General features: G+C 40.6%; 2 protein-coding genes across 2 annotated transcripts in view; one reads left to right on the forward strand and one right to left on the reverse strand.

Moving 5' to 3' along the window:
- LOC115905703 (glycerol-3-phosphate dehydrogenase [NAD(+)], cytoplasmic-like) overlaps positions 1-2,857 on the forward strand; it is a 14,772-nt gene extending 11,915 nt beyond the window's left edge. The window contains exon 8 of the mRNA XM_030952310.1: positions 717-2,857. Coding sequence (XP_030808170.1) covers positions 717-813 — 97 coding nt within the window. The 3' untranslated portion in view covers positions 814-2,857. The remainder of the gene's footprint in view (positions 1-716) is intronic.
- On the reverse strand, positions 2,792-19,771 carry LMLN (leishmanolysin like peptidase). The gene is made up of 17 exons (XM_030952483.1): positions 19,616-19,771; positions 19,192-19,289; positions 19,069-19,099; positions 18,491-18,573; positions 17,920-18,037; positions 16,894-17,072; positions 16,175-16,280; positions 15,833-15,927; positions 14,989-15,106; positions 14,104-14,211; positions 13,249-13,325; positions 12,551-12,661; positions 10,483-10,615; positions 9,752-9,911; positions 8,831-8,961; positions 7,672-7,882; positions 2,792-7,099 (listed from the first exon to the last, which is right to left on the reverse strand). Exons 1-17 carry the CDS (start codon positions 19,769-19,771, stop codon positions 7,005-7,007), a joined length of 2,010 nt encoding a protein of 669 aa, XP_030808343.1. The 3' UTR covers positions 2,792-7,004.
- Positions 19,772-20,867: the final 1,096 nt, after the last annotated feature.

Consider the following 20,867-nt stretch of genomic DNA (forward strand, 5'->3'; position numbering starts at 1 on the left):
CCTTTGCCTCAAGTTGCACAAAAGAAAAGCTAGACTTCCCTCCATCCCATTTCCTCTCATACATCAGCAGTACTGAGAAGTCAAACACTGCTAAATGAATCCTTAAAAACTTTTTAAAATTGGAACAGATACAGAAGATTCAAGTGGCAATATCTTTCAAAAATGAGAGCGAAAAGGAAAGCTCATTTTGACAGCAGCTTTAAATCACAGCTTGATCTAATAATTATCCTATAATTGCCCTTTGTTACATGCTCAGCTCCAAGTCATTCAGTGGACTCATTTTTTACCACATAATGACTAAGACAGCTTGTAAAAGGAAAAGAATCCTTTAAGCCAAGAAAAGAAAATCGTTAGACATTTTCCTTCCTTTTAGTCCTTGGATATCAGTAATGACTGCAAATAACATATCCATTTTGCACACAGCAGGAAAAGAGGATATGCAATTCAAAATTGTTGTTAAATAAAAAATACTGGATAGGTATTTTGTTTCCAAAACAGCTTTTCTGTACTGTCACACCCATTATTTGCCCCTCTTTAGCTCCTCTTCTTCTTCCAGTAATCTTCCAATAAAGGCAGCCCCAAGCTAAAATTATATTGTAAAGAGAGACAAAATTTTTCCACTTTCAACACAATAAAAAAATTCTTTCCATTACAATGGAATAGAAATGTTCATATAAGCTTTTAAAACTATTTTAATTCCTATATGCTTCTTTCAGGTTTCCATTATTTACGACCATCTACAAGATCTGCTATGAGGGTCGATCAATCCAAGATTTCATCATGTGCCTGCAGAACCACCCAGAGCACATGTAGAGATCCCTTCTCCTCACCTGGCTGACTTCTCACCTTCCTGGGACTTCTGTCCACTCCACAGCAACTGAAGTAGAGAAACAGGTTGTGTGACACTTGTAAAAGCAGCAAAGAATGTATTTAATTCCCCTTGTCCTGGGGTTAAAAACATCTGCCTTTAATTTCAACATTATACCTAAGGAATAGGAAACAAATGTAAAACTTAACATTATTTCATTTGAGTTAGTAATGTGGGTATTTCCCTATAATTATTTTCTTGCTGACTGAAAATAGTTCCCCTTGTAATTTCTACAATAGAGCTAAACAGCTCACATAAAACTCAATGTTTTGCCTACAGTTACTTCTAGAATGGCACAACACATAGAAAAATCAAAGAACTCATTCAAACAGATAAATCATAGTTTAAAAAAAATCCAAGAGCAGTTAGATGCAATTGCATGGGCAAATGCTGGATTTCTTTTTAATCCCCTCAAACATAAATAACATTTTGCATTTTGGGACATTTAGGCCTTCCTTGACTTAGTTTCCCAGTAGAAACTTCTTTGGAAAAATAGGTACTATTACTGTGCTCAGACACGCAAGAATGTTCATCAGATGTATAAATAAAACAGCTTAAGGGGTGGGGGAAAGGAGAAGGGGTTTGGGATGGGTGTATTGTTTGTTTCAAATCTGGGACACTAGGAATCCTTAGTAGTAATCTGACCTTGATTAAACTTACTGTATTACTTTAAAATACAGAAAAAACATCTGAAATAACCAAAGACAATTTTGTTAGCATCAGATTTTCTCAGCAAGTCCTCATTAATTTGAACCAGCTGAGAGGGGGGAAGTGGAAGTTGACAGGAAGATGTACCCAGGGCTCAGCTTGCAGCTTGTGCACTTGCTGATATTTTGAGGGGGCAACCAGTAACAGTGACAAACTCTGTGATACTTGACTTTTTATACCTGTATGGAAATGACCGCTATAGACGCACAGAACTCCTGTAAACTGGCATTTCACACCAGGCTGCATTCCAGGAAACTCCACTGCTCCTTTCCAGACTGCAGAGTCGTGTCCTGATCCTGCTCAAGCAGCACATCTTACACTCCAGGAGAGAGATCTCCCATCTGCTTCTGAATTTTAAACACAAACTGGGTTCACAGACCAAGGGTTTTTATTGTGCTACCAGTGGTGTGAATTTTAGAAACATTGAAGTTTTTAAACCTTATAGCTGTACTTGGGTAACTTTACATACCTGATGGTTTTCAGAGTTAAAAACATCTACAAAATGAACAGTGGTGCATTTTATAAGCTTTAATCCCCTTTTGAAATACTCCTATTTTGAGAGAAGGCAAAAAAAAAAAAAAGGAAGAGTAACCAACTTTTGCTGTGTTTTATCAGATTTTCTGAAATAGCAGAGAGGAAGGCAAGTTTTTTTAATCTATGTACTCGCTGTCATAGTGCTTAGAGGAAAAAAAATGAGCTAATTATAAAATAATTTCAACTAATTTTAGAGGAATTATAGGTCTTTCACATTTACCAGAGTAATATATATATATAATAATGTATTGTAATTACAAATATATTGTAAAAATCTCAGTCTCACAGCTAGCAAAGCTAGCTCAGGTACCAAAACCACTGGCTGCAGCATCCCTGATCCTCCTGAACAGCAGCAAGGGTATCTCAGCTCCTCCTGCTCAGACTCCAGTCACAGCTTGGGGCTCTGCAGAGCAACACCAACATTCCTGCCACTGAAATGGGAATCATGTGACCAAATCCTTCACACAAAGCAGGGAATTTAAGGTCTTCAATTTGAAGTGGAAAAATACTTACACGTTGCACAGTTTTGAAGTATCAAATACATGAGGATGGGATAGAGAATTCAGGAACCTCCTTCCTTCATCATCAGGCTGAATTTCTGATAAGTCATGTATGAGCTAATAATAACATAGAATATTTTACATTCGAAGTGTATCAAATAACAGTTTAATAAAGTGATCAATATGCAGAGTTGATGTAATTTCATTTTTCAACGTTCTCACAAAATAAATGACTGTTGTAATAGTGGTTCTTTATTGCTCTTACTCTTGCAGTTAATCATTGTCAGCTCTCAAAGAAAAGGACAAGAAGAATTAATATTCTACAGATATTTTATTGAAGAACAGTTTTTTCTTCTGTTGCATGACATACCTTTTTTAAACAGTAAAATAAGGAAATTTTTACTCCATATATAACACAAATTAGCCCTTATATCTCAGTCCAGCCAAAATCTGTGTAAAATAGTTAGTTCTATATTTACATTCTGTACCAAAATAGGGAACACATGTTCAAGGTCAGTCAGTTCTCTCAAAACAGTTGTTTTATCTCCAAGGTAAGCTTCACATTAAAAAGGCAACATTTGCACTTTGGAAGTCTGGTAATGTAAGATTGCATTATTCAGTGCACAAACAGCCCCAAATCCTGCAGAGCAGTACATACATGCAGGCAGGCACCCACACATTCAAATAAGCTAAAAACAGGGCTTCAATCTTGCAGGGAAAACACCTTGAGCTGCTCAAGTGAAAGTCACTCCTTGGAAATGTGGGGAAGGAAGGATGCACACCTCTCTACTGAATATCATCAAGCAGAAAGATGTGCAGGACAAAAATTTAAAAACAAGAGGCCTCATAAGGGATTGTGGATATGTCTGCTCTCAGACATCAGTCTCCCCAGTTTATCAGAGCTCAGCAGAAAGAATGAGCTGTGTTGGACTGACACTCAATTAATGGGGGATATAATTCAGTAATTAACCTCCATCAAGGGCCATGACTGTATCCCAAGACCTCAACTCATTTCAGGAGGAATGAATTACTGTTTTTCCATGTGATTTTACTTGCTGCATTCTCCAGCCAAAAGCTATCCTTCCTCCTTATAATTGCAACACTAGAAAAAATGTGTTCCTAAAAGATGACTTGCTTCAATTTCTAATTGAAATTATTTGAACTACTGGGACCAAAAAAGACTGCAAGACTAATTTACTTCCCTAAGCAAACATGGAATATTTTTTTTAATTATAAAGTTAAAACTGTGGACACTATACACTGAAAATGTTTCTGTTACAGATGAGCAAGCTCATGCATCTCAGCACAACTTCCAGGGCTCCTGCTGCCCAGTCTTCTCTGGTGGAAACACAAAGGCTTAAATGGGCTGTATTTCCAAGTTTTCACACTTAAGAGATGCAATAGGAGGGACTGGTCATGTGTGGTCAGGACACCTAACACAGCAAACTTTGCATTTATTTAAAAGAATTCTGAATTTTATGGCAGAAACTACACTTAAGGCTACATAACTGAGCTGCTTAAGCTACAATTTTAGCTGTGTTCTATACTCAAAAATGGCTTATGCTTCCTACTGTAGTAATTTTACTCTTAAAAACCTGAGACATGATTTGACTTAATTCATGTTAAGATCTGGAAGTTCACAGCAGGCTAAAAGCTGAACACAAAGACAAACAGAACTGAGGTAGTCAGCTTTACTCAAATATTCTGCATGACAGCCACCAGTTCATTGCCACTTTAAGTTGACACATTCTCTGGCAGTTCCCACGAGGCTACAGCTGCTGGCAGCTGCTAAACCACTGATGGGATAGATGATGTTGCTTTTTTCTGACTGAAGTACCTTCCATGCCCGACCCCCCAAAGTCACGTCCAGTTCTGCAGTTCACAGGCAGCTCAAGGGCTGCACCACAAAGAAATTACAACTGAAACCTCAGATTATTAAGGCAGTAGCAGTTTTACTTCACTGGATTCACTGATGCAGCTGCTTAGCAGGTAGTGGTGAACCTGACCACAAGAGCTCTAACAGACTGATAGATTTTTTCCCTTTCAATACAAAGCACTACACACTCCTTCTTTAATTAATGCATACAATTCAGAAGTAGGTAAGCATCAACTTTCTAACCCATCTTTCAGTTAATTCTCAGGAAGAGAGATTAAAAGAAGAAAAGCCCTCAAGATAAACAACTGTGTAGAAGATAAAAATATTCAATTAAATATGACAAATCTCACATGTAGACAAACAGGAGACCAGCATATCAAATACTGAGCACAATAAATTAACACCAGTTAAAAAGTTTAACAGTTATAAAGTTAACCATAAAGTTCAGACAGTGCAAACATTTCACAGTAAGAAAAAATAACCAGTAATTTCTTTTCAAGTATCAAAAGCATTGTTGTTGAGTGATACCATTTCAACTGTATTATTGCACAACAGACAAAAAATACAATATCAACCTCTGGGACTTAATTCTTAAACCTTTATGTTTTCCAGGTATCAGTTTACCTTGACTGTTGTGTGGCTATATTAAAATAATTAGTGATCACTTATCAATCTGAGTGTTTACTAATTCAGTTTGTACAATTTTAAAGCCTTTGAGTCCTGACTTGTATTGCTTCTCTGAGACACTGATTTAAGGCTAGCCTAGGCCTTGTGTAATTCACAGCAAGCTTAACCTGCAGTTAGGAAGGAGAGCTAGCCCAGTGCAAGGTGCTCTCAACTGTGATGTCTTTAGACAGTTTAAGGTTGCACCTTACTTGCCTCAGCAGTGTCATAAGTTTCCTTAAATAAAAAAAATAATAATAATAAAAAAACCCAACAAAATCAAGTCCAGTAGGCACAAAGAATTTCTTACAATCATGATGGAAGTCCTATTATTACAGTATAATTGTACCTAAAGTTTTACTCCATCTCCCTACTTTCCATTTAGGAAAGGGATCCAGTCACTGACAATTATAATGCCACAGAACATTTAAGAAGCAGAGTAACATCATCTTTCTCCCTATATCTGCATTTTTTAGTGCAATGGGCATGTCTGCCCCCTTAAATTTAACACTTTTCCAGGAGTGAAAACTGTCCTAAAAGGACAGAGAGTGGATTGAACCACAGAGAGTTTCTTTACCTCTGAACAGGATTATTTGTAAACACATTATAGTCAGAAATAAATAGAAACAAGGGTCCTATAGAGCAGCTGTCCTTACCTTGACAGATTTTACTCATTTCCTTCCTCTTATATATTTTGTCATCAAGTGATTAATTTTGTAGCAAGGTGTGCCCTCATGTGGCTCAAATAATCTGATTCTCAGTTTACTACAAATACTCAAATAATCCATAGTATTTACATGTCCAAAAAGAGTACAGGGAAGAAAAAAAGAAAACAGATTAGGCTTTCCTTCCACATTCAATATAGTTTTTGGTCTAGAGACATCAGCATGATCCTGTAAGATTATAGCTGCCATTGCTACTGGTTTGCTCTTCAACAAGAAGTGAGAACATCTGCAGTAATGTTCATACTAGTTTTGAAACAATAATGCCATTATTTGAGAAACAAATCAACAAAATAAAAAATAATCATAAATCCTATCCCAAATTTACAGTCTGAGTATCAGTACTGAAATCCATTTGCCTGTCAAACTCTAGAGGATATTCAAATATGATGTATTAAATTTCACACTAGAACTGGCACAGGCTAAATGAAAATGGGATTTCTAGGCAACTGTACTGGTTACCAGTCTGAAATTCCATTTTGTGCATGTAGGAAGATGTAATGAACCCCAAGAATTAGCTGCTTTACCTAGTATGAATCCTGAGGAGGCTCAAAGCTGCAGAATACAGTTGTGGAGGCATCTGCCAACCACTGATTTATCCAATTACATTCTTTCCTCCCCCATAAATTGTAAGAATTAAAAAAACCAAACAAATTACCAGCCTCTTTAGGTCTTGGTTATCAGCAGTGATGACAACTGATTTTTACATGGCTTTTGACTAAACCACTGAGGTATATTTCCAGTTTGAGGATGCTTTGCTACCAATCACACAACAGACATAACAAAAAAACCAGCCCTCAGTTCTACTACAGAAGAGTTCTCATTTCAAATCTTGACTGAGCTGCCAGGTAGTTTAACACAGTTGGCAAAGTGGATCTTGTTACTGTGTCAAAAAAAACATAGATTGCAATTCAGGAAAATACTGGCACTTATTGAGATGACAAGGTAAATTTTCCTCCTCTCAAAATTCTGCCTGCTTTTGTCAACACCTCCCTGACTACTGTGTGCAGCAATACTTGCCAGGGGAGATGAGGTTCAGCAGGAGAGCTGCCTGCTGAGATAGAACCCCCGTGCTCTACAGCAAGGAGGGCAGCAGGATTATCTCAGAACTTCTTCTTGCCCCAAGCTCAAGTCTATGCGCAGAGAAACAATCCTGTTAGCAGGGGAACTAAGTTGGCCACCAGCAGCCAAAGGGTTACAACCAGGCTGGATGAGCAGGAGCATAAGTCTAAAATTAAAAAAAAAAAATTTACATTTAAAGACAAGATAAAATAACAAAGAGAACAGTAAACACCACCAAAGAGTTAAAACAAGCTTCTTGACAAAACATTAACTGGTATTTAGTGAATTCAGCTTTTTACCTTCCTCAAAAAGAAAACTGACTGATCTTTCTGCATTACAACATGAACATTATCAATAGGAAGCTATACAAGTGAGAGGTCACTTTCCACCAAGGTGATAATGTTTAAGATTATAATAACAATATGGCCTTCAAAACACAGGTCAGATTTCCTGATAAATTCCCAGGCTAAAGCTAGATCTCTGGGGTGATTACCAGAAGGAGACGTGAAACGAAGGTGTTATGTTTCAGACACATTTCTCCTGTGTTAGTCACTGTTCTGCACGACTGCACAGCAAAACACAGGGCACCTTTCCTATTTCCTTTGCCTCCTACTCCTAGGATCTTAAAATAGCCATAGCCTTCCTTTCCTGTTCCTGACAGTCAGAGCTGACACAAAGCTTTGACTTTTTCAGATATTTAATACTCAAGGTTTGACTTCAGCAAAAAAGGCAACCTACCAATGGGTGCAGCTCTCGTTAAGTTAGAAGCTGGAGGATCCCTCTCTGGGGGACAGGAGTCACAGAAGTCTGAACAAGCTGGGCAAATCAGATTGCCAACATGTATCCAGCCATTCATCTGAATGCTCACAGTCAACACCTGGCCTGAGCGGCTGCACAAGTACGCAGTGTCCTTGACCCACACATGCAACCCTTGTGGAGAGCAAGAAACCTTCAAATAAAAGAGTAAGAGTCAAGTCTGTATTATGATTTGTCACAGCACACATCACAGCTGAGATGGCCACAATACACAGAGTATCATCACACAATTACAGAAGGCTTCAACCCATACAGAGTAGCACCAAAACACTTCAGAAGGCTTCAGTGTCTGTCCCTCTTGTTCTTTAGCCCAACCTTTTATACCCCTCCTGTTGATGCATTGTACTTGTGTGCCCTCTGTTCCCTTTGGTGGCTGGTCAGTGCCCCTGGGCACCCCATGGCTCATTGCTGTCAATGCTGCTCACCTGCTGGTCACAGCTGTACCCATTGGGGGTAAGGTTCAGCTGCAGCCCCACTCCCAACTACCACAAACTGTGTAACTACAATGATTTATCAGAAGCACAGTTTAACTGCAAGTATTTTAATGCAATCTGAGCAACTACAAGATTCAGGAATGCTTCAAAGCACTGACTATACTCTTTTTGTGCAATTATGCAGATCATCAGCTGAGAATGAGTAAAACTTGGCTTCTGCTAATGACCACTTTGCAGAGTCGTGCAGTTACTGAACATGATACCCTTAGTGAGACAGTCCCAAAGAAAATGAGAAGTGACATGTGCACAGTGCTTTCCACCTCTAAAAAAATCAGAGTGACTAATTAATACTAAGCTTCAACAACAGAACATTTCATGGAAGTATTCCTTCCTATTTGAGGATAAAGTGCCATGGGGTAAGACAGATGATGTCCCTAGTGAGACTGGAAGCCATCCCAGCAGTCACACACTTAACTATCTAAATTACAGGCTTATGGTTGGAAGATTGTTTTCAAAGTATGTTATATGATCCACAGATTACAATGCAGGTGAAAAATTCTAACAGTCACAACCAACATTTTAAGCCTGACTTTTCCCTTTAGGGTTATTAAAAAAGAAAACCCACCAAAAACTCAACAAATACTTACTTGGTAACATCCACTACCCCAGTCAGGGTAACTGAGTTTCCTCCTGCACTGTTCCATAACAAAAGCAGATTTCTGAATAAGACATACAGAGTTTGGTCCATATTTCTCTGCACCATAGTTTTTGGTAGGATCTAAGGTAGAAGGAATATACTGAATTACAAGTTAACCAGAGGAACAGAAAGCCCACATCAATTTAAAAGGCTATCTAATCAATGTCCCCACATGCAATTCAAGGTTTACTTTGGGACTATTTCAGACCCTGAATTATTATCAATTTGGGAATTGTACTGTCTTGAAAATAACATTGGAAGAAACACAAGATTAAAGAAACAAACAAAATAATCAACTAACCACAAAAAAACCCACAATGAGCAAGCACTTTCCATCAGAAAGTGGTTATGTTTACCCTCAAGGAATGCCAGCTGTGATTCCTGGTTTGATGGCAGAGGGTGTTTGTTTTTGAGACAACTGCACAGACAGGTAATATCCCACAGCATTCTGGAGCTCTGCAATACTCAACATCAATGCAATTGACACTAGGAGACAAGCCCATGGTCTGGTAACTCACAAAGACCCTGGCCTTGAACAAAATACCCACAAAGGTGGAAAGTGCAATCACATTTCAGAGCCTCAATAAACAACCCTCTCCCTCACCCCCATTCTTTGTCTTGTATTTGGGTCATTTGGGGTAGGTATCTGTTCACTCCCTATGCAATTCCTGCATTAGATATGTGAGTTTGCCTCAGGTGTACACCATAGTTGTGCTATGCTTTTTACCACAGCACAGCGTTTACACAGCTGGTGGTGTGAAACCTCATGAGTGAAAAAATTCACATGCAATTAGTTTGAACATGCAGCAAGTCCATTCCAAGCTCACAAATACAACCTCTGCAATACCACCCTGAAGTCCTGAATACTGACCTGGCTGGTTTTCAATTATTCTACAGTCTGAACTGCGTTGGAATTCACCACTTAAATGCCAGCTGAATTCCTGACTAAATGGACAATAGTCAGCAATTTCTACTGAGCCACCATAGTAAGGCAGTTCTTCTGCTGGTACTCCATTAAGATTGTCAAAGTACTGCAAAGCAAAATACAGTAGTGAAGCAGTTTGTGCAAAGGCAAGAGTACAGCTGTTTTTTAAATAGATCAAATCACTACAGTTGCAAGAACATCAGCTGTTACTACTCAGGAATGCTATTAACAGCACCTTACAATACCCATGAACCAGATGAGCCAGAAGTATTTAAGAATACATAAATAATGAGAGATTCACATCTGCATGCATCCAGCTTCTGTCCCTGATTCCCCTCTGTAATAATTACATTCTTTGGGATGCAAACAGAACAGATTTCTAAGTGTACAGTGACAAAAGGCAGAAGACTGGGGGAAGAAATCCCTCAAACAAGATATTTTGGGGGATTTCTGTTACATGGCAAAATTTCTATCTGGTATTTGGCTAGACAGCAAAGCAACATAATTTTCTTTTAATAAGATCACAAGGGATTTTTATCAATCTTCTGACTAGTAATAAACTAAGTAGACATTCTGATAGCTCAGAAGAAAAAAAAACTGAAACAAATACAATCATCAGGCTGCAAAGCTCAACAATGAAAACATTCCAGTTATTTGTAAAGTAGGATCAATTATACCTGATATTCCTGAGGTAACTGCTTTGGAAACTTCTGCAAGTTGCACACTGCTACTGCTCTTTGGTCCTGTCTGCAGGTTAACTGCAAAGGATTACTCCTCAAAGTGTCGCAGTATGGACTGATTAATTGCTTCCTCAAAAACAAAAAGCAAGCCAACAAAACCAGAATAAAAATCACATCAGATCAATTAAGCTGCTTTACATAAGCAGCCTGTCAAGACTGTTTGTTCCCATTCTCCCCTAGACTCAGTCAATCACAAAAAGAAGCACTGACTTCTTCTCTGGAGGCTAGTTTTTCTTATTTGTCTGGCTTTGACCTTTCTGATTTAAAGAATATCAAGTCAGCAAACAAAGTTACAACACATTCAGCTATTTAGTTTTAGTGACATAGCTTTGTAAATTTTAATGAACAAAAAATATAAGCAAAACAGGACCACATATGCAGCTGTGTCCTAGAAATGTCTGAAGACTGTATAAAAAAAACAAGGTTGTAAGGAACAAACCAGACAGCCATCTTCAAGACACAGCCTGCCGTCTCCTTCAGTTGCTTTAATTACAGTCCAGCAAAATGACACAGGCAGCATTCCCAATCAAAAGGGAAAAAATAAGAAGGCAAACAATTTTAGAGTAAGTCCTACCTGTCCTCTCTAAAGTGCATTCCTGGGTAGAATGCAGGGCAGTGTCGTGGGTTTACAGGAAGCAGGTTTTCTGGGAATGGAGTGGCCAGAGGCCAATAGGTGTCCAGATTTTAAATTGACACCAGGCTTGGCCACTGAGGGTGGATGCGCCTCTGAGAACACAGGGGTTAGAAGCAGAGCACTCCCTTGGGCTCTCTTTTTGATTTCCGGCCAGCAAAGAGGCAAGGCCTCCCCTGCCCGGCTTCGAGCTGGGCAGGGGAGGGGAAACCTGTAGCCTGGCAGAGGTAGGCCTGACCCCTCAAGATGGAAGGGTGGTGGGGGGGCACCAGGAGGCGTTGGGCAGCCCCCCACCCAGGACAGACAGAGGGAGAGAGGCCCCAAGAAGATTTGGGCAGCCCCCCCCCAGCCAGAAGACGAGAGGGAGAAAGCTGGTACAGGCCTGTGGCCTTGAAGTGATATCAGCCTGTGAAGAAGGAGGGGGAAGGGGGGAGTGCAGCAGGGAAGGAGCCTGGCCGCGTGCAGAAGTTTGTTAACCCCTTCCTGGACAATGAAGACCTCACAGAGCATTTGGACCTTTCCCGGAGGGGAGATGGAGTGGATGATAAAGAGAAATGAGCAAGTGAATGACAGTCGGAGTAGTGAGTGAGGCTGGGAGAGTAAAGAAGAGGCCGGAAAGGGATGATGGAGTAGCTGGTTGCTGGACTCTTTTGATACAGCCATGGACAGAACCATGCTTCCTCGCTGAGAGGCTGCATGCAGGGGGAGGCGATGGCTCAGAACTGAGAGGGTTCAGTTTTGGAGACCCCCGGCCCCAGGGGGTAGACAAGTATGGGGGGGACAAGAGGTCCCGAGAGTGATGAGGAAACTGTGCTTTTTTCCGGAACTGGTCAAAGCACCCTTAAAAGGATAACCCTTGAAGCAGCTCTGTTCCATGTCCAGTGGTGAGAGCACTGGGCATGCAAGGAAGAGGTCACCATGGCCCCAAGAAGGACTCCTCTCCTCTTGATGGACTGGAATTGAGTATTTACAGGGTGATGGATAGAGACTTGAAATTTGGAAGATGTATTGGAAATGTGGTGGGGGGAGGAAGAAATGCTTTTTGTGGAGTTTTCATTTTCCAGGTGTGTGTGTGCGTGTGTGTGTGTGTGTGTTTTTTTTTTTTTCCTTTTGTAGTTTAGTTAATAAACTCTTTTTTTCTAAGGTAGAGGCCTGCTTTGCTTATTTCCTGGTCACATCTCACAGCGAACACCAGGGAAGTATATTTTCATGGGGCACTGGCATTGTGCCAGTGTCAAACCATGACAGGCAGCATTCCTTTTTCATCTCTACCAACCTCTACCTCTTTGTACTGAGGCACATTTGAAGGACAAATGTAAACAAGCATCAGGGTTTCCTCATTATTTTTAACTTTTTTAAAGACTGTATTCTTACTTTTGTCTCTTCTGGTCAATCCAGAATTTGCAGCTCTTCATTACAAAGTCACAGCCTTTATTGCGTCCCCAGTCTAATTTCTCTGCCATGCTGTAATTTGCTTTATACCATCTGTAAAGGTATTTTGAAATGAGAATATAGTTACTTCAAAAATTACTGCTCTGATTAATAAAACAGCAGTTCCAAGAATTTCATATTATGCCCTAACGGTTTCAAATTAAGAAAAAGGGAAACTGCATCCCCTTCTGCCTATAGGAAAATACATTATGACTTCACTATTTTTCAAGTCACAATGAACTAGAAGAAAATTTTGTGATCTGCAAAGGAACAATGCATACAGAGAGATGAAACTTTAGTGAATTTCTGCTTTCTATCAGCAAGAAGAGCTGAAAAAAATAATCAATATGTATTGCATGCAATTGAAAGAAGACTTACATTAAGACAAAAAGTAAATGCTACAAACAGCACTTTGGATTGCAATGCCTAGCTTTTTAAGGCTAGATTAAAAATGGGTTTTGAAACACGTGAAGAAAAAGTAACATACAAGGTATGATTCCTTGTCTAATATAAAGCTAATTATACTAATCTACTCTGCTGCAGAGGGATAAGCACAAGTGCATCAATTTGAAATAAAATCAAGCACAATGCAAACCAGACACAAATGAACTAAAACCCACCCTCCCATTTTCAATTCTTACCCTGTATCTTCCATTAACGCTAAGGTGATCCTGGAAAAGACTCGATTCTGAGTGTGGGATCCAGTCATTGCTTCATTCTGAAAGTTACCAGTTATGACTGATAAGCCACTCAAAATCATTATTGTAAGAAAATGCTTCTTAGGAAAAAGCATTTTATTCTGTTCTCTTTTCACTATTGACAATCAAATCCCATACTCCTTCATAAAAAGACTGTCCTGAAGTATTTCCCTTCTTGTTTACCTTACTGCATAAAACAATGACTAGACAATGTAACTCTGCCAAAAATATCACACAGTGCTAAGTTACAAATAAAAATTAGCTTAAATGTTAAGAGGGAAATAAGTGTTTCCTTGGTCAGGCAAGGTTCTGGAGGAGCCAGGGCAAAAGCTAAAGCCAGAGGACGTGAAAAAAGATGAAGTCAAGGTAATAAATAGAATGATGAAGTATTTAAGAGGCAGAGGGCAACAAAACTCAACTGACTAAAAGGAATACCCCCTTTGCCCCAAAACAGGAGCAAGCCTTTTCAAAAGGGTAAATGGCACACAGGAGTAAGACACATTTAGCTTTTCAGTAACACTTGATCTCATACTCTGAAATCTAGCAAGAAGGCTAAAAGACAGATGTATCTAGAAATTGGACTTCTAAATATTAAGTATCAAGTACTATTTGTGATGTATTTCAATGATGTTTGATACTCCTGCCTTTTCAAGGCTCCAGTAGGTACCACAATAAACCTAAAAATCAAAGCACAGGGAGCAGACATTTCCACATTCCCTTCCACAATAAACCTAAAAATCAAAGCACAGGGAGCAGACATTTCCACATTCCCTTCCATTCCCTAGTATGAGCACAAACCTCCAACAACCTCTTCTCCCAGTGATTGAGTTCAGTACCCATGCCACCTTGATTTTCAAGCTCCATTCCCTCTAGAATTGGACAATTAAAATGTTTTCGGGCTTCTTCCTAGAAAGAAAACATTTCAACACAACTCTCAAAATACTGAGATGGATACCCACATGCAGTCCTAGTGCTCTAAAATTATCTATTAAAAGTATTTCAGCATTTCTTTTTCTATCATTTTGTTTTCTACATAGAAGCTGACTAAGCAAGCACGCCAACAGCAAGGCTATCCTACTATCTACTCATCTCCTTGAAACAAGTGAGCAAAACCAGGGGTAATTAATCCATGTTTGTTCTATATACTGTCTTAGATTTAAAACAAAAAGATTATTTGTGGCCAAATGCGATTAACACTATGACTTATTTCCAAATCCAATTTGTTAACACTTGAGCATATGTTCTGCTGAGGGCACAAAGAGAGAGTCTGACGCGTGGGAAGCAAGAAAGATTTCCAAAAATTCTTGAGGAATTTCTTTTTAAACATGACAAAATATTAATATTAAAGGAGCAGGAGTTGTCTCAAGTCTGTAGGAAAACATCTAAAGAGTAGGATTAAGGAATTTTTTCAACATCAGTTTTGCTTAACCTTTTATAATTTACCTTCCAGTCATTTCATTTCCCTTCATTTTCTCTGACTATGTCAATTTAATTATTTCATACTATCTGTCACCCATTTTCTACTTTACTTTAGCTACACCCTCTCAATTACACAACGTTAATGGCATGGGCTTTGGGCCATGCTTTCAGGGAAGAGCATTCTTCAAGAATAAGAAATATTTATGACTCAAGAATGTCCTGGCAACCTTGGCATACAAAGCTTGAAAGGTAATGCACACTTACGATGACCCGAGGTGTCACCAGAAGATGAACAGCATGGCGCAGCATTTTGCCACCACGTACGTCCCACAGTCTCACTGCTTTATGAACAACTTTATTGCTCCACTGATACAAACCTAGGCTGTAAGGAGAAGGTTTGGTTACAAATCCTTCCCACAAAGACATGTTACTGAGCAAAGATTTATCTCCATAAGAAACAGAATCAAGGATCATCTCTATACTCCCTCATGCTTTCTAACTTTAAAAATTTTATTATGCAGCATTTCTCCTTTTTAAGATGTGTTTATTATACACACAACTGACTTAACAAGGCAAAGTAAGATCAGTTATAGACTCAAGGCGCATTTTCTACAGTTACCAAAAATGTAAGAAATTAAATAAAACCCTTCAGTATTGCTATTGTAAAAAAAAGCTCTCTACCCTTCCATCTCCTAGAATAATATCTACAATACCAACTAAAAACGAAAAAAAGAATGCAAACTGCTAATTCTATAACAAATCAGAAAACTCACATAGCAGATTACACACATCGTCCATTCTGCATAACCATAAATCTTAAAAATGAACTGCACTGACATTAGGCAGCATGGATAATTGTAAGGCTTAACTTCCAGCCTTCTGATAAATAAAATCCTGTCTTAGTTTATAGTATATGTGGATATTATAAGTGCTTTATGACAATGTAAAGAAAGACTAGAGAGTCACCACACACTGCTGTTTGAACATTATAAAGGAAAGTCACTCTAATAATGGAATGAAGCTGCATTTTTAACAGGCAATAATACATCCTAAAAAAGCAACATGAAAACATTCTTCGTTAGGACTACCAACAGGTCCAAAAAAATACCTTTCATTAAAAGGAGGAAGTCCATCTGCATATCTTGGTGTCAAAGGTTTTCCATCATCATCACGATAAAATGCAAACAGTCCAGCAGAGAAACCCTTCAAGTCAAAAAACAAGCGCATGGAAACCTTTGGTAAGACCTTCATATACAAAGTCAAACACCATGAAAGAGTCCCCACACCCACCAGAGATACACTGGAGGTACAACACTCCAAGGCAATTAACAAAAATTGAAGGAGGCAAAGCAAAAGCTTCCCTCCACCAAACATCCTTCTCTTGGCAACAAGCTGGAGGCATGTGAGCAAGCAGGCACTCATTTCAGGGCAGCATTTTACCAATCCTTACCAGCGCATGGATTATCTCGTGTTTCACTGTAGACAGCATGCCAACAAATTCCTGAGCTTGAGTTGAAATCATGTTTGGACACAAGTTAGCATATCCTGCTATTGGCCTGGAAGAGAGTTTTAAAGTTAAATGGTTTTCAGTAAAATACTACAAAATTCAAATCATTATTCACTTGAAGCAGCAGAAGACTTAAAGAAGATACAGACTAATGTAAAAATATGTCCTTCCCAATAATTTATAAATATCTGTTAACAACACAGCGACTAGTTTACTGTTGGTACGGGGAGTGGCGGGATAGGGTCAATCAATTTCTATATTCAGTATTCTGCACAGGTCTCAGTGACAACAGTGCAAGGGACCTGAATTTTAGGGGAGGTACAAAGACTGTGACAGTGACTACAACTGAAATGGAAAACAAAAATATAAGTAGGATCTTGCATTCTTTAAGTTTGTGAAATCATGACATTCACCTTAAGAGAAACAGGATCTTCAGAAAAAGTTTAGGCATTAACAGCGGAGGATGAACTCTGAGTCCTGTGCCTCAACTCTGCAAGTTAAGCACTATTTGACGGGTTTGTGATTTTACATAAATGCAGTGCTCGTCCATGATGGCACCTCCTTTGTTATACAACAAAGGCAAACAATCAAACTCCACATCTGAACAATCAAGAAACTTCAAAGTTTAATTAAAAAGAGTTTGCAGCAGAGGGAATACTTGCCTGTCCATTTCAGCTTCCAGTTGGCAGTAGGCTGCATATGCAATGATATTTTCATGGCCACACCTGTCAGTAGTGAGAGCACTAACGTAGAGCACAAAGTCAGCATCTCGAACCCCCTCCTCCTCAGGAGAGCCTGTGGGCCTGCGGTGCCAGTCACTGTCATTGTACACCCTGCATTGCTGTACAGTGTGCAAAGGCAACTATTAAAATACTTCACTTAGCACCAAAATTTTGCATGACATGATTCAATTAGTTTGAAGCCAAGAATAAATCCTAATAGACAGCAGTAGATAAGAAAACGCCCTGTGAAGAACAGCAAACAAAACCAGAGTCAAGGAATAACTTTCAAATGACTAACTCTTATGATGTATTAGACACAAGGAAGGTAGCAGCTTTAAAAAAACAAACAAAAAAAAACCCTATCAAGCTTCCCAGGATTAGCACCCTGCCTGTATTTCTTATAAAAACATCTTGGCTCACAAAACCAGTATACATAAGTAGCAACAGCATTTCTCATGTAATCTATCTTTTTAATGATACACTTGAAACTTCCAAGTTAAAGAAAGCAAACCAGAAATCTACTGATCACATACTGTAGTTGAATCAAGAAAACAAGTCTGAAGCATTTCTTGCACCATGCTCCTGAGTCAGTGGATAAACTCTTAAAACAAGGTCTTAAAAAATCAACTATTAACTCTGTGAAATTCCAACTCATTGACCAAGATGAATAACAAAGTGACTAATGGCAATTTAGCAAGCTCCAAATCTCATCCTCTCCATACAGGCCATTAGAACACAGGCTCAGAAGATAGTAACCAGTTCCTGGTTTTTTTTTTTTGAGTTTGGATTCAACAACATAAACTACAGAAACTCACACTAATTTAAGTTTTTCTATTCTTTCATCCAGACTTGGTGATCTCCAGCAAACAGGTCACTTATGCACAATTACCAATATGCACTTTTTCATTAATTAGCATTAACAATACTATTTCAAAGATCAGGAAACACTTGGACAGCTGAGCTTACCTGGAGGTGTTTCTCAGGAACTATAACTGGCCCACACCTTGTATGCTCTGCACAGGCTTTTTGGCAATATCTGTGAGGGTCAGCTTTCCTCCTTAAATATTGGTTTGTCACACATTGCCTTCAATGAAATGTGAGACAGTCAAGGTTTTATTATTAAAGGAGAACTACAGAATAGCCTTACAGCACTCTGTTGGTACTTGATACAGCTTTCACAGTGAAAAATGTTAATTACCTTACCAAGGAAGACATAATGCTTCCAGTTGTTAATGGAGCATCCATAGGCTCAAAGAGAGATTAGAACCAGGTTCATAAATGAGGGTACCCATAAAAGGGAACTGGCAGCATGTATCGCTTTGAATATCTACAATTTCAATAGCTACAGCAAATGCAGGTGTTGCTCATGGAAGATTGGCAGATTTGTACAAGAGCATCTGCTACAGCCACTGGATCAGATGGGTCACTGATCTGATTCAGCAGGGCATTTCCTACACTCTAATCCTCTTTTAAAGGCTATGCAGCACAGCACAAAATATCAAATATAGCAAGTGATTTTCATCAGACTTTCACAAACCTGCTTAGCAATATAGCACCGGCAGATTTGCGCACTTGAAATGTCTTCTCCAAATAAGATATAGCTTGTGGGAAGAGTTTGTTCTGAAAAGAGCAAAAATCAGAGTCACCCAGTAGCAGTGCAGACACACCTCACCCCAAAGGCATTAACCAGCAAGTTACATGAAACTTGCTAGGTATTGTGGTTTAGCACAATAGGGGAAAGCCTCACTCTCTGAGAAGTTCAATTATTATGAACATATTCAGGAAATACTTGGTTTCAGTATTCCCATATGTTGTTATTGGAATGAGAAAATGGGAAGGAAAACAGTATTAATTAGAATGTACAGCTTAAAAGAGGCTTTTAAAAACTATATACACATTTCTCACTGATACTTTTGCATCTTGGGATATAGCAAGCACCCTGCAACAGAACTCTGGAATTATTTGTTATGGAAGTGTAATCTATACACAAAACTTTGGTTTCCTGGACTAGGGGAATACTAAATTGCTAGCATTCAAGGTTTTAGTTAAATTGGCTTTAAACTTAATTCCATCTACATTACCTACAAACAAAAAGGGGAAGCAAATATAACATACCTTTATAAGATGTCTTTTCTCAGGCAGCAAACTGTATTTAAAAAACAAAACAAACGAACTTTAGTCCACAAGGCTTCCATTCTCAGCCACAGAAAAAAAAATCTGCCACACCGTTATACTCACTCTTCAACGCTTCTGTCATACACAATCTTAATTCTTAGCTGTTGATCCACGTTTCTCTTCGAGACGTGATTTTCCTTTAGAGGAACTTGATAGACGACCTGGCAGGGAGAGGCACGAGGCGGGATGAGGCAGCTCGCCCGGGCTGACACCGCGCCCCGCGGCCCGGCCTCGGCTCCCTCTCGCCGGCAGCGCCGCTCCGCGCCGGCCCCTTCCAGCCCTTCCCGACCCTTCCCTCTCCGCAATGGGATGCTCCGCGCCCGCCCGCCGTCCTTAGCGCCCACAGCCGGGGCTGCGGGGCCAGACCCGGCACAGCCCGGCCCGGAAAAGCCGAGAAGGGACGGATCCAACAGCGGGAACGGCCAACAAGGGAGCCCCTGCCCCCCAACACCCCTCGCGGCCGCCTGAAGACCCCCGGCCACCCCACCTGGTCGCCGCTGGGTACGCGATGGTGACAGGAGGAGGAGGCGGAGGTGCAGAGCGGCAGCGGCAGGAGCAGCAGGAGCCCGGCGGTGAAGGCGGCGAGCGGCGGGCGGCGGCAGCGGGTGGACCGGGCGCGCCCGCCGCCCGGCTCGGCGGCCATCTTGGAGTGCCCGTCCGCCGCGTCGCCATGGCGGCAGCGCCGGGGGAGCGGCCTCCGCCAATGGGCGGGTGGGGCGGGAGTAGCGGGAGCCGCGAGAGGCGGGGCCAAGAGCTGAGGGGGAGGTGGCGGGGGGCGCGGGCGGTGCGGGCCGGAGTCACAGGAGAGGGGACTGGGCCCCCCGTAAGGATCGCCGCTGAACTGTGCCCCCAGCGCCACATCCACACGGCTTTTGAACGCTTCCACTGCCTTCCCAGGCAGCCCATTCCAATGCTCCACCACCCTTTCCGTGAAGGAATTTTTACCAATGCTCTACTTAAACCCTTGAGGCCGTATTTTATCCTGCCGCTCGTAACCTGGGGGAAGCGCCTGCCACCACCTGGCTAAAACCTCCTGTCAAGGGCGCTATGAGAGCGATAAGGTCCACCCCGAGCTTCCTTTTCTCCAGGGTGAGCCTCCCCAGCTCTGTTCCCTTCTCTGGACACCCTCCAGCACCTAAATGCCTTTATTGTCTTTATTGCCTTTATTAATAGGCCCAAAAATAAGCACAGAGCTTAAGATGCTTCATCAGTGCCCAGCACAAGGGACAGTCATGGCCCTGTGGCCCATGGTCCTGTGGCCACACTATTGCTGATACAAGTCAGGATGGCACTGGTCTTCTCAGCCATCTAGGCATGGGCTGGTTCAAACCCAGCCATCTGTCGAACAGCACACCCAGTTCCTTTTGTGACTGGGATTTTATTAATCACATACAACACAGGCTTTTCCCAGCTTCTCAGTCCACAAACTCTGCACAACAGAGTACCCCCCAGTGTCTAGTATGGAAATGACTGAAGAAACTTTTACCACCAGTGATGAAAGTTATCTGGGTTTTTGAGGTGCTTTATCTTGCAGCTCCTGCTGCTTTCCAAGATGGGCCACACAAATGGAAAGTAGTGTGTATTGGCTCTCCGAGCTGCTTGGTGGGAGAAGCCAGTGGATGCTTGGTGCTTGCAGCTAAATCGAGTTGCTCCGGCTCCTGCAGTGTTTCCATGACACAGAAAAATACCCAAAAAAGCAGAGAAAGATTAAAGGAGTCCTCACCTTTTCACAAGGAACA

The sequence above is a fragment of the Camarhynchus parvulus genome, chromosome 7 (assembly GCF_901933205.1).
Source record: "Camarhynchus parvulus chromosome 7, STF_HiC, whole genome shotgun sequence".
NCBI lineage: Eukaryota > Metazoa > Chordata > Aves > Passeriformes > Thraupidae > Camarhynchus > Camarhynchus parvulus.

Coding starts and splice junctions, on each gene's coding strand:
- LMLN (XM_030952483.1), bottom strand. CDS start 19,771: ATGGCCGCCGAGCCGGGCGGCGGGCGCGCCCGGTCCACCCGCTGCCGC. Junction 16,281..16,893: donor CTGGAAGCTGAAATGGACAG/GCAAGTATTCCC, acceptor ACTCTCTTCCAG/GCCAATAGCAGGATATGCTA. Junction 13,326..14,103: donor GGGAGAAGAGGTTGTTGGAG/GTTTGTGCTCAT, acceptor GGTAACTTTCAG/AATGAAGCAATGACTGGATC.